The following is a 26,663-nucleotide window of genomic DNA, read 5'->3' as shown; positions in this document are numbered from 1 at the left end:
GTACAATTAGTCTACTACACATTAGTGTCACTTAAAGGTGTGCACCAGTGCTACTGTGCAGTAGTGCTGGTTACTGCACATTGAGTTAGTACCCGTTATTACAGGTACTAAACTTAATGTGCAGTAACTTCATCACATTAATGAATGTGTAGACATGCCCAGTATGTCAAACAGACAATACAAGCTTTTTTGACTGCTGAACATTTCCAGACTAAAGGCTTCTGTAGTCCTGAATAAGGAGTTCTGAAAACTTGTGGAATCAACAAGATAATGGTGATAAAAATATTATCTGCATTTCTGGGAAGTGGAACAGATTCAGAATTTGGTCTGGGGTCATTATCTCTTTCAAGAACTTCAGTGTGAAGAACCTAAAGGAAAGGACTGAGATGGAAACAGGCCTCTTGAGGGGGAAAAAATCCCTCAGAAGACTTCTGCTTCAAAAAAGGGCTTTGATTTATCATTCCTGACAAGATCCACACAACATCCAAATCATTCAAGCACAGTATTTGGAAACAGCTTTCTTCTTGGGCTCACCCATTCTACTGCTTTGTGCTAATATGAACCAAGTCCAAAGCCAGATGGTTGGCTTCTTTATTACTACTAGAACCACAACAGTAGTAGTAACAACAGAAATTAAATACTAAAACAAGGTGCTAATAAGACAATGGTTTCAGGAAAACAGGTTGAATAAGAATTTTGAATTTGAAGACTTAATTATGACTGGAAGGAATGGAAAAATGGCTGAGGCTGCAATTTCATATAGTCCCTTGCTACCAAACATTTAGATCTGTGAAGATACAGAGACCCACTTCTTTCCCAAGAGTTCTGAGCTTTGATGGGTGAAGTTCATAAACTCAGGCATGGAATAGAGGCCCTGTAAAGGCAAGTCACGAATAAAAAGATTGGTACATTCCAAAAGATAAATGGATGTTTACATATTGTCTCTTAAAAATCTTAAAAGAACCTGAGGATTAAGTCCTGAGGATATGACTAGCTAGTTATACTTTAGTAAGCAGTATCATTGAGGAGGCAGACATTGTTGTGAGGGTATCATATACCCTTTTCAGTCCATTCTAGCCAACTGAAAATAAGGTTCTGGTGAAATACTGGAAAATGAAAGAGACAGAAGCAGAACCAATTTTACCATGCAGTCTGCTCACATACAGTAATGAATACTGCAAATAAACAAAGTATATATTTAGGTCATTTAGCAGAATTAAATTCTATTACATAGAAATGCATCATTTTTGTATGCATATTTTATATTTCATTTGAACTTGTGCCAGTCTTCCAAGTAGGTCTGAATACTGGTAACCCTATTAATATGAAAAATGCATTAAGAAGTTGTGGAAAATAAAATATATTGTAATGAAGAAAACTCAGAATTTGTCTTATATTCTTCTTTGCTCACTTACTAGCACTAGAATGTAAAGCCCTTGCTTTATTTTTTGTATAATCTCTTTTGGTACCTGCCTTCAAGAAGCCCCCATAAAATTTACATGAAAAATCTATTCAAAGCATGTCAATACCTAGCTTTGACGGTATCTGAAATAGGATCTGGAGCTCAGGTGCTCAATGCCCAATGTAACAAAGGCCTCAATCACTACACAGGCAACATACTCAGCTCCTGGGACCCAGAAAGCATTGGCATTACTCTCAACTTTCCCTCCATGGACAACCTCTTATTATCTTAAAAACTTCAAAGGAAGTAGTGACAAAACTTCCCTTATTGCAGGGCATATTGGCATGAACCGGTTCCTCCAAAGGCAAAAGGAAGGGAGAAAAAAAAAAAAGAAGGGACCAAGTTGTATTTTACCCATATTTTAGAAAGTAAAAAAAATTCTATATGTGAGGTACCTTTCTAAGATTAGTAGTTGGACAGTTAAACATTGTAGTTTAAAAAAATTAACTTATATTTTAAATGCTCACTAGTGTTTTAATGGCCCCTCACTCAGGCCATTCAAGAGGGAGGTTGACAGGATGGTAATATGATGGGTTTATTGATAGGTTACTGTGATCAGCTTTATTTTTATTAGTACACATAGTGAATGATATGTGAGAGACTTCTGCATTTTTCTATTAACTGTTCATTTTAGTCTTACATCTAGGATGGGTGCTAAAGAGAGAACTGAATCATGTTTTAAATCAACAGGTCTATAAAACTTTGTTTGTAAATGTTTAATATAAAAATAAAAAAATGACTAACTTAATTTCTTATTGCTTATATAATTACCAGAAATAAATGTTTTTCATATTTAAGAGGGTATAAAATTTGAATGCCATTTTCTTCTGTTTTACAACTAATTGCTTTCGACGTGAGAATATGGTCTTGTAAGTTTTAGCCAAAACCTAATTCTTATGATGGAAGCACAAAACCCTGGAACTAGCGGGTAACAGACTGGTGAGCTCAACCTCAGTGGCATGAACCCAGAATAAAAGAAAGCACTAAGGGAAAAAAAATCCAAAATCAATATCCAGATAGTAACTGGTTTATTTTTCTTTGCCATTTAAATAAAAAGAAAAAAGAAAGAAGTAAGGCCAGGTAAAGATTTTCACATCTAATAGAATTGATAGGGTACATAATCCTATTAGATCAAGTAATGCCTTTATTGAAGGGTAATGGGAGCATCATATGTTGTTAAAAAAAAAGAAAAAAAAAAGCTGAAAGAAAGCCATATTCAAAGAAAAGTGTACAAATAAAAGGTGCAGAAAGAAGTATATAAACTCATACTTAACGTGAAAAATGAAACACTGGAAAAATCAGGACATTTGAACACACCATGAATTAAGTATGAAAAAACATAAAACGTACCTAACTAATCAAATTCAATAGTGAGTTACAAATGTGAAAAGGGATATGGGATACAATACCGAGAGGGCAAGAACCAGAACAGCTGTTCACATAACCCTGGACCAAAGAAAATGTGTAAGCTTTATAAGTCAAGGATAACATTTCTCGTGTAGCAATGGTTGTACTTACTTTGAGCCTCACAGTCCACACAGTGAGAATTGCCTCTGATGTTTCTTATTGACTGAAGGGCCATGGCCTCATTCTGACTTGTCAGTCGGGACTGTGTATATTTAAAGAAACACACATACAAGAAATAAAAACCCAATGAAAAGATTTAGATAACACAAACTGTCATCTATGTGAAAGGGAAAAAAAAAGAAAAAAAAAGTTCAGATCAGGTTGAATGAACATGATCAGGGAATATGACATTTTTGGTTTGCTTCTCAAAGAGTTGATCCTTTGGCATCTTTAAGTACTGCAATTCAGTGCTTGACACGCATAACTTCCAATTTCCATCCTTACTTCTGACAGCACAGAGTTTTTCTGAAGTTCTCTACACAGAACACAGGAAGTCTGGGCATTTCTAAGATATAGGACTGGATTCTGACCAAGAGTGGAATTAGACAGAAAAGACTGAGCTTAAAAATGAAGCATACCATTCATGAGAAAGATGATCATAGCTTGATACTTCTCAAAACCAATTATTATCATTTTAAAAATTCCATTTATTTTATTGATGTGAATATGTGCATATCTTTGTTCAAGCAGATTAATCAATAATTTGCAAAAGAAACAAAAACCCTTCTATCAGCAAATGGGCTGTAATGAGAGTTTCTCCCCACGGTAACCTATATTTTGACCTGAAGATGCAATTTTCCATGCAGATGTGGCTCATTGTCTATATCAGCTAGCCCCTACAGACTGTCTGGATAAAACTGGCTAACTGTACTGAATAATGGACTTACGACACTGATTTAAAAATGGGCGCAGAATCAGACCTTCTACATGCTGATCTGTAGCGTACTTGTGATTTGTCCATAGGTCACAAAAATAAGACCACTAAATCATTTTACTTATGTTTCTAAGCTCCTCCTGTGCCCTTCTTCCAGAGGTGAATAAGAAAACTCTCTCACAGAAGGCCTTTATGCTCAAGTTGTTTTAGAGTTCATTACACAATGAACCCAACAAACAAACAAAACATTATAAGTGGCTTCATTTATTTTAATAAAGCAAATATCTATTATAACAAAAATGAAATTCTTTGTTCATTTACTGTGCGCTAAATATGCAAACCAGCATTCTTTGCAATTATATTAATATTTTTGTACAGTGGCACTTGTTTAGTCGTTCTATTGTAATGTATGTAATAGTGTATGACTCAATCAAAATAGGCAACAGGAGTAAGTGGACAATAATTTCTCTCCACAGAAATAATAGCTAAACAAAAAACAGCTAGTAAATTACATTAGACCAATAAATACCATGGTTTAATTTACTGTGGTTAAACAAGGAACCAAAGGCAGCACTCATTTCAAAATATAAGTGTGCTTTTTAATGATGAAGTAGACCAAGTCAACACGAACAATGTAAAAAGACCTTTCAGTTTGTGGAGTTTCTTTCAAAACCAAGAAGTTCAAGAACTGGAAACGATGAAGCTCTCCCCAGAAAGAAACTGGGATTTGGGAATTAGAGATTTAAAGAACAGCTGAAGTAAGGAGAAAAAATTACTTTTGCCATATATGAATGTGTTGTGCTGTAGCACCTATTCCATGGCACCAAAAGACATGGCTGTACTTTTGCTTCCTGATTATTCTCCCATTAGCTTGCCTAAAACAAAACAACTAAGAATGAATTAATATTAATTAAAGGAAAAAAAAACTTCACTGTAGTGTCACCAAAACAGACTTGGACAATAGAGGAATAACTGACCATTGCTTCTTAAATGTATACACTCTGATCATAAGTGAGAGTGCTTTTGGTCTGGATAAGACTGAATGTTTTTGCTATTATGCAAACTAGGGCATTTAATGGCATACCAGTTTGCACAAGCCCAGTTGCTGTCAGTACAGACATGGCTTTTAAATAAGTTGCTATTTTCACAGGCACAAGTCCTTAAACTGCTCTTTTACAGACCAGCTCTGGAAGATAAAGTCTGGACTGACAGAAGTGGATAAAATGTATAACTACCCATAAATTAGTTAAAAAAGTTAATGATTCATCTGAAATTATAAAAATGAGGAGAAAAATACCTGATAGCTTCACATTATATTAAACATGAAAGCAAAAATATAAAAAGGGTAAAGTAAGTTGTATTAAATTGTTTCCAAGACATACATGTTTGTATTGTTTACTCTTCTCAGTACTTTGTGTCTAAAGACTACAAAGCCCTCACAATACAGGCTTTCTTCTTTCTTACATTATCTAGATTCTGATTTCTCTTTAACAATCTAGGAGCCTTGCTTAATTCCAGGGTCATGTTATACACCTTACCTTATTCTTGCTGCTCTCACATGACTGTAGACTGGCCAGTATCTGACTCTCTATGGCTTGCACCCATGCATCTCTTTCTTCATACGTGGTAGCTTCAAAGTGCCAAGTCTGGCCAGTGAGGGACACAATGATAAACTCAAAGTTTTCCTCTTGTTCTGAAAAAAAGGCGGAAGAGCACTTTTAATTAAAGCAGCAATTAGTCATTAATACTGCCTTTTACTTGAATAGCATCTATATGGTACTACGAGCCAATGTAGGTTTGAATATATATTCAAATGCTCACAAAGCAGCAATCTTTGTCAGAATATGCCTCAAGAAAACCCTTGTTTTGATTGTTTCTGACTATATAGTATCACTTCATGCAGTTGAAGTATATACTATTTCAGGGAAATATGCACATTTTACAGAAAATATTTCTATATTTCTCCAGCTTTCAGAGTAAGGCCTAAGGACCTATCTAATGTAAATTTTTCCAAAGTATATATCAAAGTATCCTTCTGGGTAAATATTCCACAGAATAAAAAAATGACAGCACAAATGTTCCAGTATAATTTTCCATAGTTCTTCAGTGTTTTGTACATACACTGCATGATACATTCATATAAGAGTGTTTATTGTATGTAGGAGCTCACCAAATGAACATTAGTCCAAAATGTTTTGCTCATGAGCTTTTTGCAACTAGAAGAGCAGGGAAAATAACATGAGAAGCTAGAGAAAGGTGGTTAATGAATTATGTTCCTATAGCCTTCAAAAAAAAATAACAACTTGGCCCAAGGAACACAATTTAAGGAAGTATCAGCAGAACTGTAGGAAAAGGAACTCTGATTTCAAATACCCTTCGTACACCGGAGTCAAATATAAAAGAAAATTCAAAGAAGCTGAAATAGCGATAATCAAGTTGGTTAAGAAAGATTAGAATAAGACTATACAGTTTTGTTGAACATCAAATATAGTAGCTTTTAGTAAGGACATTTATAAGCACTTGTCTGCTAAAGACTTTAGAACCATGGAACTCTTGCATTATTTTGTCATCTATAAACACGCAACAGTAAATGATAAAATATTAAATAATTCTATTTAAAAGCAGCAGTCTTGCTCACTGGGAGTCACTCTTTTGACCTGTGGGACAAATGTTTTTCCCTATTAAACTTGATTTCCAATTTTCAGGTGAACGATTTTTCTGATACAAAATGACAGAACTTCATCGGAGCTCAGTTGACTAAAAACTCGTGATATTTTGGTGTTTTATTGAACTTTTAAAGATGCTTACATCCCTTCTCAAAGAAACTACCTGGCCTGGACAGGTCAGGCAGAACTAGGCTCAAAAAAGAAACCTCCCAAACACTGGACAAGATGACTTCTCTAGCTTAAGTCAGCACTGAGGTACAACCTGGAAATGGACATTGGAAGGAAATGCAAATGCAGAGGGTTGATTTTATTTTGTGGTGAATCGGGATGCCTCAAGCTGTCCCTTTAAATAAAACATGGAAAACACTGTGGCTTCCTGCAAAGGCTTTAGAAAGCCATGCCTTCTTGCCAATCTCATTTTTGTAACAAGCCACATCATTGAATTATGATGGGCCCCAACTTTGTGATTCACTGGTTTGACATCAAGATATTACTAAGTACTTTTAAGAATGAGCTTGACAAATTTATTAAACATATTATCTTATGTGGCTATTTGTGATACCAAGATACTGGATTTGATGATCCAGATATTCCTTCTGGGCTCACACGCTGTAACCTCTATAGCGCCTTTGACATGTTGCATCTGTTGCAGGATATATGCGATTATTCTGTAACGTGCCATGCATTGAAGGAATTTGTTCTAAAAAACTTCTGCCACAAAGAAGTTGCTGTTTAAATAGCAACTTCTTTGTCATCCTGAGACAAACTGAATGTGTGGCCAAGGAGAGAAACCTCCACAATCCCACAGTGCTCTCCTCTTCCTCCCTCCCTCTAAGGGAACAGAGGGAGAGCAGCTAGCTCCCTAACAGCCCACCCAGGGGCATGCTATCATGGAGGTTTGCAAGTTGCCCTGTCTCAGTTGCCTCCTTGAGCTACTGGCAGGAGCTGCCCAGGAAGAAAAATGAGCACTTCACACTCTGTCGGGCTGCTTGCTTGGGGCACCAACAGCTGAAATGCTAGTTATTGGCATTCTCAGCTCCTGGGCTGCAGTCACACTTTAAATGTCTGGGGTGCCTGTGGCACAAGAGCCAGGAATACTGGCTGCCTGTGATCCTGACTCATGCTGAGGAGTCACTAGGACATTTAAAGTGTGTACCTGCAGCCTGGGAGTTAGGCACATGCTTTAGATGTCCCAGCACACCAGCAGAATGGGAACCGGGAATGCCATCATCAGTGTTCCCAACTCCCAGGATGCAGGCACGCATTTTAAATGTCTGGGCAGAGACAGGGACTGATGGGGGTGGAGACCCCACGGGAGTCTCAAAGACTGCTAGGCACCCAGGATGAGAGGATTCTTGCAGCCCAGAAACAGTTAAGGGTTCCTGGTGTTGGAACACTAGGAGCCCTTTAAATTACCAGGACCTTTCAAGAGCTCCAGGGGAATCTCAGACCAGCTGGGCTTTTGGGCCACCCAGGAACCTTGCTCACATGCCTGTCAGTGAGCGTGTCCGGCTCAGTAATAGGGCTCCAGGGGGTGGAGCTACAGAGCGGGCACCCCTATCACTGCGAGCATACCTTGGCTGCACTCCAATCAAGGGACTCCGAACGTTTCAGTATCAAGGGACTCTGAACATTCAGTAGCCCATAGCATTTGCTATTTCTGCAATAGGCAAGCTTCATAGCACTGCAAAAATATTGTCTAGAGGTAGCCTGTGACAATGCAGTTATGTAAAACGGTAACAAGAAAGTTCTTAGGGCAGGCTATGGACATGGACACATACAGCACTTTAAATGGTTTAAATGCAGCTTAAACTTGAAATGGACAGACATGCAAGCCTGTGAAACCAATTTAAATCTGCCTGTAACAGTTTAAAAGTGTACCTGGAAGGTCAAGTGCTTCACTATGAATTGCTTGTGCTACATGTAGATATCAGGCATTGTGCGTTACAGAACACTTGGTGCCCTCTAGGCATCCCACACCTAACACTCCTCCCGCAGAACATACGCACGCGCACGCACACGCACACACTTGCACACTGCTGCAACTGGCTGCTATGGTACACAACCAGAACTTTACTGCCTTCCCCCTGCACCCAACCATACTTTTCCCCCTTTCATTGGCACTTTTTTATCATTGAGCTCCCTTGCACTGCTTGTGTAATAAAAGCTATTCTTCTAACAAATCAGCTGTGTCCCAGACTCCCTATTTTACCACAGCCTCTGGGAACTAAAAAAACCTGGGGGTGCCTAGAGATGTGCTTGTTCACATTCTAATTACAACATGTCAGAGCAGACTTGATTAATCGAGTCTGCTCCATGTTCTAATTAGATTGCTCCAGCACTGCCTTACTGTCATGGGTGTTAAGCCCCGACTTGGTTCAAAATGGCGACGGGGTTGCTTCATCTAAATCTTGTTGAATGAGATTTAGATAAACCATTCTGTGGCCATTTTGAAACATGCAAGGATTTAATACCTGTGACAGTAAGCTGTTTTAAATGGAGCAGCTGTCTGGGAACCACTCTAATTAAAACAGCACCCTCAAGCATACGTATAGGCAGCCCGTGGGTCCAAGGCACTCCCCTCTTGTGTCCCCTCCTGCAAGTCAGGCAAGAACACTGCAGGCTTCAGTCATCTGCAGGTGACTGAAGTTTACTGACCTCGCGTTTAAGAGAGAAAGGGAAGATGAACAATGAAAATGTCCCCAGCCAGAGGTCTGAAAAAAAATGCTGGGCTGTGTGCTCACTCCTACCCCCTGATATCAGAGCCATAGCACTCCACACAGTTATGAACCAGTTCCTAATCAATGACATTTGGGAAGGGTTCTGTGTCCACAACTACATATATACATACGTGTATGTACGAGTATGCCCATGAAGTACTGCCAAGAAATAAGACCTGTCCATTTATAACCCTTCCCAAATCCCAAAATTAGGTAACAGAGATGTATGGTTGCCAACCCAAGACATTATTTATTTTACTGGCAATCTGCAGACATTTTACTGACAACCAAAAATTTTTATTAACATATGTTTTTACTGACATGTGTTTTATATAACATAAATGTCACCCTTCTGTCATGCTCTGGACCAGGGCTAGGTTCAAACTCAGGGGTTTAACAAGAACCATAGTAAAAATGCTTGGCTGTCACTAAAAAGTTTACAGACTGTCCGTAAAAAAACCCCCAAAATTAAATATTGGCTTGGCAAATCTGTCCTGCAACAATGGTTTTACACCATGTTGGCCTCACCCCAGGAGTTTCCTACTCACCCCCATACTAATACCCTTGACTGTGCCCTTCACCAGCAGCAACACATGCTTGGGGAGGTTGGGGGCTAAAAAGCCCTGACAGAATGTTCCCTGTAGGGTGCTGTACTCCTGATCAGACAGCAGAGGACTCTTCTGTGCTCTGTCAGTCCCTCAATGCTGCTTCCTGCTGATAAACTTTCAAGTTGCTTAGGTTTCCCCGCCCCCCTCAACAGATGGCTTCATTTTTTTTTATGAAAAAAATGGACAGGTCACAACCTGGCACAGACAGCTCAAGATCATGCCTGAGCTACTTCAAGCACAAACCCCAAGCTTAGTTTCTGAAAAGCATGTGCTCGGGTTACTCAGATATGCTCCTAAGCCATCTACGCTGTTCCAGTTGTGGGGTCAGGCAATTTGTGTGATTCTGGGCTTGCTTTTGAGGTCATGCTGACATAGTCTCATGAGTTCTGTTGAGGATGAAGGAGGACTGGAACAAATTAGAAACAATAGTTCAATAAGAGTAAGGGGAGGAACCAGCAACAATTTTAGCAGCCCTCTTAGGAATTTATCATTTTTACCATTTCTAATAGGTGGAGCCCTCTCCAAGTGATCATCAGGACTTTCCTTGAAATGGACAAACAAAAAAGGAAGTCATCTAAACCACCATTTATCCCACTTCATGAAAACTTCCTAATATAGATAGTTCCATCTAGAAACCTTCCATATACCAGGTTTCATCTATTTATAAAAGATAAGCTTTTCTTAGCCAGATGAGTGAATCATAGAATCAAGTATAAGAATAACCAAGTACAGCAAATTTTTAACTCAAATGATAAAGACAACTTTCTCCAACCTCACACAGACTATTAGACTACAGCTGAAAGAGCTGAAACCAAATCTGGCTGACGAAATTCATGAGCCTAAATAGAATAACCAAAAGAGAGCCACTGAGTGAAAACTTCTACTCACATAAGTACTTTATTAAGTACAGAGAAGGCTTTGTATAGCTCCAAATAAATGGAAGTGGAAGACACCTAAAGAAAATACAAAGGAGAGGCCAGTCCAATATTTAAGAAAGGACTTCTTTTTTGAATGCATACAAGTTAGATTAGCAACGTATACTAGTAAATTAGCTGTGATTTAGCCTGTTATTATTTGGTAAATCTTTGCTCTACTCAATCATTGCCTAAAAACTAGATTTATCTTTATCACCAACTTAATTTTCATGATTAAGTCACAATTCTAATGTTAAGGAAACAATAAAGAAAATCAAAGACTGCTTTAACTAAACCTTTCTACTGCTAACAGCCTTGAGCATACCTATATGGCTAGGGTAACTAACTTCAGATGGACTGGAAATATGGAGATTAGAAATAGAATCTACAATTTTGTTGCATACCCACTATCAGTTAGCATTAAAGCATTTAGGCATTGTTATTTTATTTGGTTTTCTGGCAGGATCTGTTTTTTTCATTGCTAAAACTTCTCCTGTCTCCTGACACACCAAACATTGTATTAGGCTCCCACCATCCATTGTCAATGTTAAGGAACTTAAAATACAAGTAACCTACAAGCAGCATTCAGTCCTCGCATACTAGTCTCCAACCATCAGGCTGGCTTTACCTTGAAGTCTTTTCAACAATACCTGTTAAAGTTAAATTGGATGCCATCTTTCCAGACAACCAAAACTTGAAATGAGGATGCAAGAATTCTCTGAGTTTGTTCATTATTTCCTTGTTTACAAGTATCTACTGTAGCATGTACCAAAAAATGCTATGAACACTACACACAGCTTAGGGGGGTACCTCTAGGCACTTTCCACTATTTTTATTGCATATATAACTTCTTATTCCCCCAAAATAGATTTTTGATTCATAAATTTCTTGTCCAACCCCTTGATCCTCTTTATTGTAAGCAAATGGCGTAAAACCGCTGCTACCCTGACTGATACGGAGGTGTGCACCAGTGGTGGAAGGGTTCAGTAGGTTATAACATATATTACTTCTAGATAAAAAGGGATACATCATTTTTCAGTGGTAGGCTATAAAGATATTTTGGTCCGGTCAACAAACTGGCTGGAAGCCTGCCAGAATACTGACCATCAGTAGCTGAGAACAGCAGCCCATTAAGGAGATGGAAGTTGGTATTTCCCTTTCAGTCCATTGTGCCTTTGAATTCATACCAAAAGAAAGGGGCTACATGCAGGAGATCAGAAATAATTGCATCAGTTGAAGATGCGTTTTATTGGAAGTTTGCTGTTTAATACAAAATTTGATGAACAGACTGTGTTAAACTTGTGATCTTAAAATAACAGAGCATATTGCAGCTCATCAAGATTCCACAAAGCAATGCCTACAGAGAAAATATGTGCAGTGCCAGGCAGCATATGTTTAAAATATTAGACAGTACAGACACAAAACAGAAAAATCCAGTTAACAAAATGAAATGAAATTGTTCTTTTTGTTACACAGCAATATTACAGGTTGTGCTGTTTAAATCCCTATGAGCCCAATCACAAAATTTTATTAAAGAGTTTTCACCCTTTAACAGTTACTCATAGAAAAGTCCACTATAATAGTATTTTAGCAACATCAACCTGTCGAAATCAACCTGCCCAATTACTCCAAACTACATTAATAACACCGGATATTACACTAATTGTGTCCAGTTTCTATGCAGACGAGGTCCCATGGGGCTAATTTTGCATCCTCAGGGGCAAGCAACATTGCCATCAAACTGATTTCACAAGGAATCCCTCCTCATTACACAAGTCCAGGCTATCAAACTTTTTTTTAAAAAGGTTAATGGGCCAATCAGTCATCAATTATTTCCTGGAAGCCTAGCAGACAAAGGGTTAAAGTGGTAAAAAAAACCCAGAGCTGCAACTGTTTTCCATTTGGAAGTTATCAACAGGAGATGTCTGACAAGAATACACTTTCTTTTTTGGGGGGAGAGGGTGTGTGGGAATTGGGCGCTGAAATAGGGAAAGAGCTGGAGGGAGACAATTCTGCAATAATGATGCAATGGAATCCAAAGAATAAAGGATTCCTGTGATGCTTTTTCAAATGACCAATAGAACTGGATATCTGAGTCAACATGCATCAGAAACTATGCAGTGCTCTGCTTACGATTAAGTGCTCATGTAACATCTCCCTTTCATGTTAGAATACCATTGTTTACACTGTAGATGTTGATTTTACCATTAACCTTGCTTTTTAAAAACACTGTTACTGAATTTATCTGGAGTAACAGGTCATTAATATTTATTTTCCCTGTGGCAAGAAGTATGTGTTGTTTTAACAGAAACCCACCCCTCTGATAAAAGTGAGAAACAACCATTTCTTAGATGGAACAGGCCACAGGAGTAAAAACAAACATTTGTAAACAGCATATACAACTGGATAATACTCTGTAAGGATCCACTGAAATAAAGCTTAAAATTGGTTATAAAATATGGCTTCAGGTCTTCTCAGTGGCTGAAACCAAGGAGATATCCCTTATTCTGTCAAACTCCTTGTTACCTTTTCTCTGTAAGCCTGTAAATGTTAAACCAAGGAAGGATCCCAAGGAAAACAGCGTAATGTATCCAGCCACCCAATGAATGTCAGTAAGTGTCTTACCATATCTGACATTATGACAGCAAACAGAGAGAGGTCTAATTTGGTAAATTACACTGGACAGGACCCACGCTTACAGTAATAAGATATACTCCAATCACTTCATACTCATAAAGGCTATCTCTCTTTTGAGAAAAATGAACTCAACTCTGCTAAAATCTTCAAAAGAAAGAAGCAGCTGAGCAAGTGTTTTGCATTATCAAGAATTATTCTAAAATAACATGCAAATTGGCCTGCTTTCTAGATGTCTGTTCCTGCATCTTTTGCTTTTACTGTTATGAATTACATCAAGCATCTACTGAACATCATCTCTACTGATGGAAGGGAATTGTATTATGGTAGCATCTAGAGACTTCAGATTAGATCATGGCTTGTCTTGTTAGGTACTGTATAGAGATGCAGTGCCTATCCTGAAAAGTTTACAACCTAAACAGACAACATAAACAATGAGATGGGAAGCGGAAGCATCATGTCCTTTTTTTACATGTGTAATAGTGGGAATAAATAACTTCCCACGATCATCTGTGAAGACTGTGGCACACAAAAGAAATGAAACCAGAATTCCAGTCCTAGTCCAGTGCCTTGACCACAAGACTTATTTTCATTTTACTAGTTCTATATTATGTTTTATTTTTGAGATACTGATTATGATACAGGTGTTATAACAGGAATATTAACCTGGATGTTTAACAGATATTTAATACTCATTTTCTATACATTTAAGTTGAATGATGACACTAACTCTAACAGGGAGCATCTACACAAGATGCTTTACTGAGGAGCTGACTAATTAGCTCCGCAGTAAAGTGTCACTGTCTACACAGTGAGGCTATTAGGTCAGAGTAAATTAATTAACTCCATTGTAGGATAGTACTGCCTGACACAAATACTATCGTATGGCAGTTATTTACTTCGCTGTAATACATGTGTAGACAGTGTCCAGGGCTGGCTGGGGCATGAGGGTGCTACAGTGTTGGGTTGCCAGCTGGCTAGCCTCACACTGTCATGCCCTAGCCAGCCCCTCCACAGCCGGGGGGGCGGGTAGGGGTGGGTAGGTGGGGAGGAATTCTGGACTGACAGATTGACCCCCTGGGACCCTCTGCCAGCCGGGGCTGTGCCACCCCAGCTCATGTGTAAACACTGCACCAGGAGCAATGAACTCCAGCGTGAACTGTGCTGGAGTTTTTTGTGTTGCATTAATATCATGTGTAGACACACCCACAGAGACCTTATTTGTTTCTCTTAAATATAAAGTGGCACGAAATTAAGTACAGAAATAATAGTATTAATATTTCTAAATGCCAAAAAGTATCTTTGGCAGTTGGGACTCTTCCCTGAAATCTATTTTGACATACCTGAAATGACACCTTGCAAGATTAGTTTCATAATAAGGCGGTTCCAGAGACCTATTTCAACTCCAGTCCTGACTTCTTGACACCCTTCCCAAATCTTAATCATACACATTTTAAACCAGATGTAATATTTCAGTATAAAACTGTGTTTATGCTCTTGTAGTATTCATAATTTTATACTCTACTCCTGTAGTTATAAAGTAAGTACAGCAAGCAAAAGGCATGCAATTTATTTAGGCACTACAAAATATTAGCTATCACTACTTTTTGTCACTTAGCATAAATTACTTTCATAACTTGGATGGTTATAAGTATGTTTGTTAGCAGCCCCAATTAAGGAAATATTTGTGCCACGTCCCACTGGGCATGACTATGCTAATACTTCTCTCCCCTTTCCAAATCCAGTGTCTAAATCTAATTAGTTTTGAAATTCAACCCTATCAGGACAACGTAACTCTGTCATCAGTTGCCCACAGCTCTTGATAAAGGTTGTGTTCCACTGGAAGAATTTTTTAGTGGTACTACTTTATAATACCCTACCCTTTAATGACAAACTGGAGATGAAAAGCTCATTACTAGCTCAGGGGACTAGATAATTGTATTATACATATTTGTTGTTTTACAATGATGCCAAGAGATGAAGGTTTTAAGAAATCCATGGAATATTTTTTCATTTCACTTTATACAATATGGGAGTCAATACTCGTCATTTAGCCTTCCAAGTACTTTTGTAAAAACTAACATTTCAACTTGCAGTTCTAAAGCTAACTTTAATTGGGCATATAATTTGAAATCAAAAGGACTTTCTTAACACAAGAGCACATTTGGAAGAAGTCAGTCTTGTGACAGTGACACTATCATTACTGTTAAATGGGGATACCATAAGGCCAACAGTAAACCAAGCCTCCCAATCAATAAGGACATCATTATGCCACTACTGAATAAGCTCAAATCTAGAAAACCTTTTGGAAATACACCAAGAAGCTCTATGATGATAACAGGAGCAGCAAAGAACAATGGAGGGAAGCCTGGGCAAATACCAACCTGCCATAGAAATACATCGTTAGCGACCCTACAATCCCTCAGCCAGGATTTAACCTACCAATAAAGATTTGGTCGTCCCTGAATTCCATCCAGACACTTCATGGAAAATATTGACACCTATTCCATAAATGGAAAATCGAGGAGAGTCTGGGTTGCGACTGTGGTGTGATTTTTCAGACAGTGCAACACATTGTGAATGACTGCCCAATTAGATCATTTAATGGCAATCTAAAATCAATCCATGCAGCTACCCCTGAAGCAGTTGAATGGCTATCAAATTTAGATATTAATCTATGAATGTTGTAATCCTAAAATGTCATCGAGAGAGAGAGATTATTATTAAAGACTACTCTTATGTATTACCTCTTGAAGGAGGTATTTCATAAAAGCCTGCTCAAGCATTTAGGAGTCAATATAAAACAACATTTTGTATGTAGCAAGACAGTTTCAGATACTTTATAAGCCATATACAACTTTGGGATTAACACTTGAAACTTGTTATGTATTTTAGTCACGAACATGGTTTTGATATAGTTATGGACATTTAACTACAGCACAGAGTCAGGTCTTTAAGGTTAAAAAGATTCACCATGTGTTAAGCTTCAGATGTGAAGATACAACTGTATTTTAACTAAGTAATAATGGAAATAGGTGCAAATGATTCTAATGGAAATTACAGTATTGAAAGATGTTGGGGTCCTTCATACATATACCAACTTTATACACTCCTTTTTCACTCTGAATAAATATTGTTTAACTATTGCTTTGTCTACAAAAAGAATAGTCTTTGACTTTTCAACTTGTCACAGATTCTATAGTAAAATAAAATCTAAAACTAGTGATTGCAGCTATCTCTAATAATTGCCATGCAAATGTAGAAGTAAGTCATGGGATGAATAAATAAAGGTGATTCTGCTAAACTGGAGGGGAAGAGAGGGAAGATGAGTCTGAAGACAGATGGTCTTATCAGTCTAAAAAGACTTATTTTTTCTCTAATTATAAAAGTAAGATAACTTTAAGTTCTTTTTTCTTATTAGACAGTTATACTTGCACAGATTCTGCATCAGTTACACCCCTAGAATAAGTAATTAAATCAATGTGTGCCACTGATAATGTCTAAAGGTGGAATTTAGTCTTCAAGTTTGTTGATTGTCTGGGATCCCACCGGTTCCTTTTGATACATATTATCTATACTCTGGGGACTGAAACTTATTTAATTCAAGTTCCTGTTACCTTACTGTATGGAAATCATTAATATGAAAGGATTGTGTAATGAATTATGATAACACAATCACACCAGAACTGCCATTTATTGGATTAAACTATAGGTCCATCTTGCCCAGTATCCTGTGTCAAATAGTAGGAGAGAGAGGATGATGAAAGAGTGAAAAGGGTATGAGCAGGGTTTTCCTCCTGCTCTTCTGCCACCTGCAGCCTCCAGTATGTTAAGAAATGTTGAGTCTGCTGCATTTTTAATGCAAGGTGAAACTTAATGTTTGTGCACCCAACAGCAGTAAAATATTTCCAGTTCTGAAATAAGTACACCACATCATTAACAAGCAAAAATTCTCATGATGTAATATTTTAGTTCTCAATTAAAAACCAGATTCATAAACTTTGCTATCAAAACATAACTATATCATGCACATTTGCTATAATTACAACACAACACTTTGAAAAATCCAGCACTTTTCCAATGCATCTATGAAGTATGTGCATTTCTGCAATTACTTGCATAGAATTTTAGTACTGCTTCTACAGCAATATTGTAATATGTAATAAAATTATATTTTGTTCTTTTTCACATTCAAATTGTATCCTTTCCTGTACAAACCTGAAGATAAGACCTTGAAAAATTCTTCAGCACCAAATTCTGCTGCTCACTCTGTGAAACATGCAAAATACAGCACAGAGTAGTTTTGTAATGAGATGGGCCAAAAAAAAAATATATTCTTCTGGATTGTTATCTCTATTACAGTTCTCATATTTGAAAGCTCAGTTACCTTAATATAGGGCTTTTAATATGTGGACTGATGATTAACTGTACATTTGCCAGTGTTGCGATGCCAATTATTATCCAGAGACTTGATGTAGCAGCTCAAAAATGCAAAATTGCTCAGAACACCTTTCTCATTGGATTTTCTCTTTCCCCTGGGATGAATACTTCCAAGAAAGATACCCTTGCCTAATTTTTTTTAGATACAAAAATTCTCATCGGTGTTGCTAATCACAATTCTTAGGACCATAACTTTGACAGAAACTTTGTCCCACAAATTAACATATCCTTAGTATGCCTGTCATATTTAACATGATCAATATTAAATATTAGTCAAGATACTGAGACTAAACTGTTGCCAAAAATAATCACGGTGTCTGTAAAGATGTAGACAATATTTTTTTATTGTTAATCTTCTTACTAAAGCAACCAATAAAACCCAGGCCTGGGAGGAGCGATCCAACAACTTTCCTGCACATGTGATCTGAGGAAAAATGAGAGTGAAATGCAGGTAATATCTGAAAATATTTTGCAAATTATAAGAAAGTATATTGAAAAATTCCTTTAAAATAGCAGGTAAACTTAGTTATTAATTGTTGGCAACTATCATCTCACTCCAATTTATTTCACTTTTTATTCTTCGATGCTTGAAAAGGTAACAAAAGGATCAAATGATATCGCTTTGTTGTTCTTATGTTAAAAGGTGAAAATTTTAGGTTTACAATGAGGAATTGAAGAAAATTATAATAAAAAATGCTTCCTTAACAAGCTGCAGTAAAAATGCACTTTTGTTTGCCAGATACATTTTATCTGGCGGTGAGAGCAAGGCATCCGACAGCAATACAGCAGTAATTGTGCAAAAAGAGGACGGTGATATAAATCACCAAAGGTTAATGATCAGGATGTGAACAGAGGGACTTGTTTACAGAAATAGCATGCAATTTAAAATTTACAAGAGATTTAATGCCACTGCTTGGCAATCGCTAAAATCAACAGCCCAGAAAACAGTGACATTAAGAAAAATATTACAGTTATAATCATTCCAAAATAAGTCAATTAGTGTTAGGGCATGCGCTTGCGATTACTTGACCCATTTGGTTTGCACTTAAGTGAAAAAATTTTTCCCCCTATTATACTGAGATTACTGAATTGTGACCTATTTTGCATTCCATATTTTGAACACTATCCTTTCTCACATGCTGCCTGAGATGGCGGCCGAGGGTTTTTCTCCTTGCCTGGCTTCCAAGTAATTCTGACCTTTGACATTTGTAATAATAAAAAACGAAGGCAGTTTATAATTGTGTTGTTCAAATGAAGGTGGGGGAAAAATTCAATCTGCTATTATACAAAAGCCATGACGGCTGTCTTCAGTGAAAAAAAGCAATGTAAGTCAATTTGTGAACTTTGGCACCAGGCGACCTTTAGAAATACAACAATATACAGAATTTACAAGCAAGAGTAGCACATGCAAATGACCCGGTACTGTCTCGCCTTTGGATTAGAGCTACAAAGAGCATTATGGAGAACGCTTTCACAAAACAAATTAAGACTGTTACTTAAATGTCACGGCACACTATTGTATTTGGCTACAGATCATTACACCTGATACTAACACTTTTAAAAACTGTAATAACTTGGAAAATATTACATTGAGTGCCCACATGTATAAAAGGAAAATAGAAAAAAATAAAAAAGAAAATGGGTTCCTGAAGTAATTTAAACATCACCACTCCACGACTAGAGGGAAAGGTCAAAATTTAAGTAAGCTGAAAGGAACATGAATGGCAAAATAAAATGCACAAACAAAAAGATGAAAAGACCACTGGAATGACTCTGCAAACACAAAATGAAAGCACGCATGCTTTGGGCAAATTTGATTTCCATTCCTGCATTTGGAAAGGGAGAGAGGCAATGGGGACAAGTCTTGGAGAAGCAGGTAAAAAGGGGACAGAGGGGAGGTGTTAATCTAAAATGTGCTGTTTTAATTTATTACCTTCAGTGTTGGTACTGCTGCTGCTGTATATATTTCGCAGGCTACCAACACGGTTTAGTTTCCAAGCTTTGCGTTTGGCTGCATCCAGAGAGCAGAAGGGAAAGAGAAAAAAAAAAGAGAAAAGAATAAAAATAAAGAAAAGAAAAATGAAAAAGGGGAGAAAAGAAATGTCAAAGTATCACGTGAAGTAAAATACAAGCACAAGCAGCTACACACACAACCACACACACATCCACAATGCGCACAGAACAATATAGCTTCCCTGTACCACCAAAAACATGGTCAGCCCCTATTTTTTTTAATTGAAAAAAGATACTTTTAAATCTTTAAAACATGACAAGACTTGTCAAGATTAATTGGATCTGCTATTGTAAAATAGAAACAGACAATGGAATAGAAAATGTACTTGCAGTACTTCTATAATGATGCACTATTAGAGAGAAGACAACTATTGAGGTGTAATGTTGTTTAATTCATAAGGCAAAAAAACCCCTGCCAAACAGAGGGCTTTCCTTATTGCTAAGAGAAAGTATTAATCGCTACATGCCTGAAACAATAAAAACTTAAATTTCTGGTGATCATGTAATAGATTTAAATCATCAAACAACTATGAATGTTGTTTCTCATGTTAGGCTTAAATGTGATACTTAATAATTATTTTAGGTGTCAAGTAGATGCTGTCACTATGCAAATTTTGTTTTTTTCAGAGGCAGGTCACTAGCAAAATTGCTTATTTGGAAGGTAACATAAACCGTCTGTTTATAACAGAATCTCTCATCGCTTTATCAGAATTAGAGCAAACTTTTAAATGCCTATTCTATCCTTTGAGTTTCAAGCTCCTGCTTCTGATAGTAACAGGAATAGCTCTACAGAAACTACTTAAATCCTCTACTCATGATGGAAGATTAATTCCCTCACTTTATTTGGTTCTATATCTTTACCTCAAAATCAAATTCAAAACATGAGAAATAAACCCAACAGCATATTCAGACTAAAGTTCCATGAGACAAACTTAATTTTCCTTGTCAAACCAAAAGCAACCCCAAACACACTACTGGCATTCAACACAAAACAGTACACAACCCTCAAATCATGTCTGTTATTTATCCATAGAACATGCACAATATGAACAATGGGCATGGCAAACATCTGACATTCCCACCCAAAATGATTCTTATATGTGACCTAGAAGAGCCATCTCTAAGGATGAGATGGTAGAGTATCAATTTGTGGATGCATGACTTAGCAGGTACTGTTTTCATAAAACTGAGTAAGTACAGAACAGGGAACAGATTTCACTTGTAACACTGCTGAGTGGCAAATCTCTCCATCACCTGTCAGAACCAGTAAAACTTGTGACTTCAAGCCATGCAAGCATAGGAAGACACAAATGCCAAACACTGAAGCAGGCCTCATATCTGCCCAGTCTTCTTATTCATTCAACCACCAATATGCACCCATAATACTTTTCTTGAGTAGATTAAAAAAAACACTTGGTACAGGTGATCAGTATCATTGCCCCCATTTTACAGATGTGCAAACTGAGGCATAGGGATGGAAGTGACCTATTTAGGTATATCCAGCAGGACAGGGCTGGAATGGAGAACAGAACCCAGGTTTCCCGTGTTACAAATCCAGTACCCTCTGTATTGAACTACACTGCTTGCAGAGCATGTATCAGAAAGAAAATGGAAGTTTCTTAGTCTCTGTTTATCTGTGGTCACGGTACACGGCGCAGCACATTTTGAACTAGAAAATTTACCATCTTAGCTCATATAGAGTCTACGATAAGAAATTTCAGGTATGTGATAGATTATTATGGTTTTGCCTTCCCCCAGCTGTCCTTCAGCTTTTGGGATGATATGTACACTACAGGAAATATGCAACCATTTGAAAAAACGTTTTTCTTATTTTCTTTTCCAGATATATATCCTTTATCACCACCATGGACTGCTTCAAAAATACCCATTTTCCACAGAAGAACACAAATAAGGAATCCAATTAGAAATGTTAATATGTAACTAGATTTACACTGTCGGTGATGCAATCACAAACTCAATCCAGTTTAATGCTGAAGGGAGAAATTCCTTCCCATTCCCTATTTCAAAAATTCTCTAAATAAGCACTGAAAATGACCTACCATACCTACACAACCAAGAGCATTCCTATAAAAGTTATTAAACTATAATTGAAGAAGAGTATCCAACTACTCTAGAACATTAGAATATACACTTTTTAATACAGTGGAATCCAACTTTTAATGGTTTGCACTGAGAAGGGAAAAATGGAAAAAGTGGAGATTTGAGTGCTGTCACCCATGCCCTTACTTTAAAAAATATATTACTTAAATGAAGATATACAATATTATCTGGACATCTGAGTGATTAGGTCAGATTCACGTATAGCTATAGTCAATTCTAAAAGTATTTACTATGTCCTTTAATATTAAGGACCTTCTCTTTTAAGAAACATTTAGTAAATCTCAGCAGATAGTAACAACTAGAGAGGCTCAATTTCCCAGCTGAAAACTTACTTTTCCTTACAAAATTTACATATAAATAGGCAAAATCTAGGCTTAGCCTCCCCTTTCAAAGGGGAGGCTATCTCCAGTACATAAAGCCCCTTCCCAGTGTGCTTTGTTTTTCATTTTTCATACTCTAATCGCACATTAGAGTATGGATGTATAAGCAGGAAGTGAACTTGCAGCCTGGTTTTCTATTAACCTATTGATGAAATAATCAATTTTAATGTGTTAAATGTCATGCCTTTTTCTTGCTTTCAAACAAATGGACTTTTTCCTGCAGATGCTGAGATCCTGAAACATTTTTGCATGTCCTGCAACACTGATAAGACCCCAGTAAACTTCTTTATTGGGGTGCTGTGCTGTCTTAGATAATACAACATTAACCATCAACAGGCTTTGGACAATGCCAAATGCAGCCTGAAGGTTTTGACTGATGTACATAAGAACACAGGGCCCAGCTTAACCAACCTACCTTGACTGCCTTCAAATTCTGTACTGACTATAAATTTTTGTTACTTACAAGGAAGGCCTTAACAGGTACTGGAAATCATTTTGCCTGGTTTGTCATTGGCTTGCCTCCCAGGGCATTCAGTCCATCTAGTCTGGGGTCCCCTTCTAGTTCAAAAAACAGGTCAATGTAAGTTATGTCCATACTAGGATGTACAACACTTATTAGGAATCTAACTACAGAAATACTTGCTGTCTTTTATGAAACATTCCTATTTTGAAAGGACATTAAGATACTTTGAATTTGCTAGTGTGTTTTCACTAGGCTACTTTTCCATTAAAAAAAGCTCCTCTTTTTTAAACTATAAATTTGGGTTCAGATCTCTCAATTTAAATAAAACTATCCCACACAACTTTTTTACCTTTTTAGTTTGCCCTAACATATTGTTTTCCATCTAATATGCTGCAATATCATAACCTGCCTTATTAATGTGTTCCACAAGGTGTCAAGGAAGTCTTTCATCAATACCTTTAAACTTGCCTTTGTTTTGTATACATTGCCTATTAAAACCTAAACCCAACTGTCCCCGAAATCAAACCTGAATGTATATACAGACTTCAAGGAACAATTTTTGATCAAAGCTAATTAACACACAGAATTTAGACTGATGAGATCAAATTTCTACCCCTTCAATCAGCAATTTAATTTGTGCTTTCTGACATGCAAACTAGACCGGTACAATAAGTCATTATTTGTTGTTTGGTGATACAGAGCTATACTATTAGGAACACAGCTCTCACCTGCCAAACAGCAGCACAATTGTTATAATAGTTTACTTCAGCACAAATCATAATCCAGCAATTCCTGTTATGATCACTCTTGCACGAGATTATAATTTCAATCTTTGTGATACTGAGGCATCTTTACAAAATGAAGGGTTAAAAAAGTCTCGAAGTCTTGAAAGCTAGCCACTTCTGTTGAATCATTTCTAGAATCTGATTTACTATATGCATAGCAGAAACTTCTTTCAGCTACCAAAGTAAAATATATAATTTAAAATGGTCAGATCAAGTAAACTAACTGATCCATAAGGAGGGAAGACCAATGAGTTTCCACAAAGAACATACCTTCTTGAAACATTACAATAGGACATACTGACGGTCTTTATCACAGAAACTATGGCAGAGGAAAGCCAGTTGTTACAGCAGTTGTTCAATTCAACTTGGAGAAAATGTAACTCATTTTTGAAAGAGGCTAACTGTTCTAACAGAGCCACTCACTAGCCGTTTCAGACAAAAACTTCTTTGTGGAATCTAAGCTTTTAGATATATGCCTATCACTATTTTTCTTATGAATTAAGTTATTAAGAATTTGTTCCCTCCCCGCTGCACCCCCCAAATTTGTTTTAACTTTCAGTGCTTAGTTGCACACTCAGTGGATATGCAGCATGTTTTTAAAAAAAACCAGTTAGCGTGTCTGCATTTTTGCAGTACGTGACAAGAGATGTGATACAGTACATGGTTTAATCTGGGAATTTTTGGTTTCATTTTGTACAGGTTTAAGACATTCTACCAGTTCTCAAGAAGAAACACTGAAACCCCTAAGTACATGCTTTCATTGTAACCAACAGATCCCAATCCATTTGGACTTCCATGATAGTGAATGCTGTATTCAAAAATCAGGATTGCATGATCTTCTTTCCTCAAAAGTAAGACGTGACTCTTAGAGCTGGAGTCCGAGGGTGTTTATACATGTGCTACTGGAGTGTGGGGGGGGAAGAGAGGGCACTTTAATTAGAATGGCTCTGAGAGCTTCTTGTGCATCAGCATCCCCATGCTTCAAAATGGTGACGGAGGCACTTTATCTAAAGCTTGTCAAATGAGCTTTAGATAATGCACCCCCACTGCTATTTTGAAGTGCAGGGATGCTGATACATGAGACACTGGAGGTTGCTGGAGCACGGTAATTACCATGCTACAGCAGACTCGATTAATCGAGTCTGCTTTGACGCACTGTAATTAGAGTGAGTTAAAGTGGCCTTGCTGCTCTTGTATAGGCATCCCTAGTGACTCCCCTATTTAGGCTGCTTATCATTTTTTAAAAACATTTGCCAATTTTATTTGTTATGAAGTACTCTACAGTTTCCAGAATTTGCAGGATGATTCTGAAATCTGACTGCTGTGTTATCAGAAAAGTGCCTTTTAATATCTCTATCTGAATTCCATCAGAGTTAGCTGATTTATAAGACGTTGTGGAATACTCCCATTGCCTGGCTGTCTCTCACAACCACTTGGTTTCGATTTGCTGACAAAACCTCTCAAGATTTTTTTCAGCGTTGTGCAAGCATTTCCCCAAGCATCTCCCTTCAACAGTGCACTTCATGTGAAGCCTTTGCCCAAGACACAGATTCAATGGACCCTCCTCATCCTCTGGTGCATCAAAATGCACTTTGATCTGGAGGGAAACTGCACTGCACTGGAACTCAGGAGCCCATAAAATCCAGTCGCTACATCTACTAGCTGGTGCTAACACGGGTCTTTCAGAGCTTTCATTAGTAAGCACGACCTCATAAAATAGGAATACAACATGCATCTTTAATTTGGTAACCCACATCTCAGATTGACTTGATTTGGGGTCATTTGCCAAATATTTCTTTTCAAACAAGGTGTCTGTAAATAGGAATATTCCTGCGTATGCAATTCATTGCTTTCTGTGTGGTCATTACACAGCTGCTAAATTCTGTTCAGTTACATGTGTGATATTTTCTTAAAATAACTTCAATCAGTTTGCATATTGTCCATAAACTCTGTTTTTAAAAATACTGCGCATTGTAAGAACTCATGCAATCCTTATGAATAGGGACTTACGCAAATTAAGGAAGCATGTGGCTGATTTTGCACAGTGTGTGGAGCCAGCCACCAATTTTGCGGGCTGATCGTAATGCCCTACCCATGCCTCTGACTAGCCAAGGGGCCCTGCCCCTTGCTGCTGATTGGTGGAAGGGGTAGAGCCACATGACAGGCAGCCCTCTCAGCAGTGAAGGGTGGGGGGAGGCAGCCATCTTGGCTGCTCTTCTTTGTGCCAGCAACCCCCTTTCCCTCTTATTTTTTTCTGCAAAATCACAAATTGCATAGGTCACTACTTATGAAATGAAACTCTCAGTTTATTTACTCCAGGGATGTTAAACTCATCTGGCCCTGCAGGCCGGATGGATGGTGCAGTACTGGACCATGAGCTGCATCAAGCCCATGGACCCCCCACCTGCCCACATTCCTGCTCCAGTGCAGGTTGCATCTGCCCAGACCGGTCCAGGTTGTGACTTGAGTGAGCACCAGCACTCAGCCTGAGCAGGCACCACTGGTGGTGCAGCCCAGGACTAGACTGAGGAAATGCTGTGGCCTGCAATGGCCCGAGGGAGTGCCACAGGTGGCACATGGCCTGGGCCTCTGTGCAGGAAGGGCTGGGTGCAGCAAAGAGGGCAGCGCCAGGGTCCATATGCTTGATGCCCCTGACCTAGAGGAACAGCAGCATACCAAGCTCCTCTCCCCTTACCAATATGTCCACTCTCTCTTAACATTGAAGCACTCCAGAAGTGTAATTCTGTTTAACCTCCAGTCCTTGGTATCTCTGCTGAATCTGTTAATTACATTTATTCTACTTATGACTCATTAGCTGTGTTTGAACCTACCATTTCCAAATATGAAGGCAAGCAAATGACAGAAAATCTCAGCTCGGGCCTTGCCTGTCATAGAGTTCCTATGAGTAAATCCTGAGCAAATCACAAATTAAAATAATCTTAGATGGGACTATAACAGTGTGTTCCTCATTTTCTATGTACTCGACTTGAGACCCAAGGTTACTGATTTACTTAAGTTTTGAGCACTGATCATCACAGCTGTAGTGAATGGGACAGGTGAATGCTCAGACCTTTTGTCAACTAGTTAATGTGGTTTAGAGAAAAAAAATGTAAGGATTGAAAGTTAGGAGGTTCTGAGTTCTTAACTGGCTTGCAACTGATTTGGTGTGTGGCTTC

The 26,663-nt window shown here is 37.8% G+C and overlaps 1 protein-coding gene across 5 annotated transcripts in view; it reads right to left on the bottom strand.

Moving 5' to 3' along the window:
- Positions 1 to 26,663, bottom strand: part of AGAP1 (ArfGAP with GTPase domain, ankyrin repeat and PH domain 1) — a 565,886-nt gene that overhangs the window by 60,606 nt on the left and 478,617 nt on the right. For 3 of the 5 annotated variants that reach the window (XM_019553775.1, XM_019553779.1, XM_019553776.1), the window contains 3 exons: positions 19,659 to 19,736; positions 5,282 to 5,436; positions 2,981 to 3,071 (listed from right to left, as the gene is read on the bottom strand). In XM_019553775.1, coding sequence (XP_019409320.1) covers positions 2,981 to 3,071; positions 5,282 to 5,436; positions 19,659 to 19,736 — 324 coding nt within the window. The remainder of the gene's footprint in view (positions 1 to 2,980; positions 3,072 to 5,281; positions 5,437 to 19,658; positions 19,737 to 26,663) is intronic. The other 2 variants (XM_019553777.1, XM_019553778.1) reach the window with 1 other exon arrangement.

This window comes from Crocodylus porosus, unplaced genomic scaffold (genome assembly GCF_001723895.1).
Source record: "Crocodylus porosus isolate Cpor-Errol unplaced genomic scaffold, CroPor_comp1, whole genome shotgun sequence".
In the NCBI taxonomy this organism is placed as follows: domain Eukaryota; kingdom Metazoa; phylum Chordata; order Crocodylia; family Crocodylidae; genus Crocodylus; species Crocodylus porosus.
Note: the sequence above shows the minus strand (reverse complement) of the source record. Positions and strands in the feature narration are given on the sequence as shown.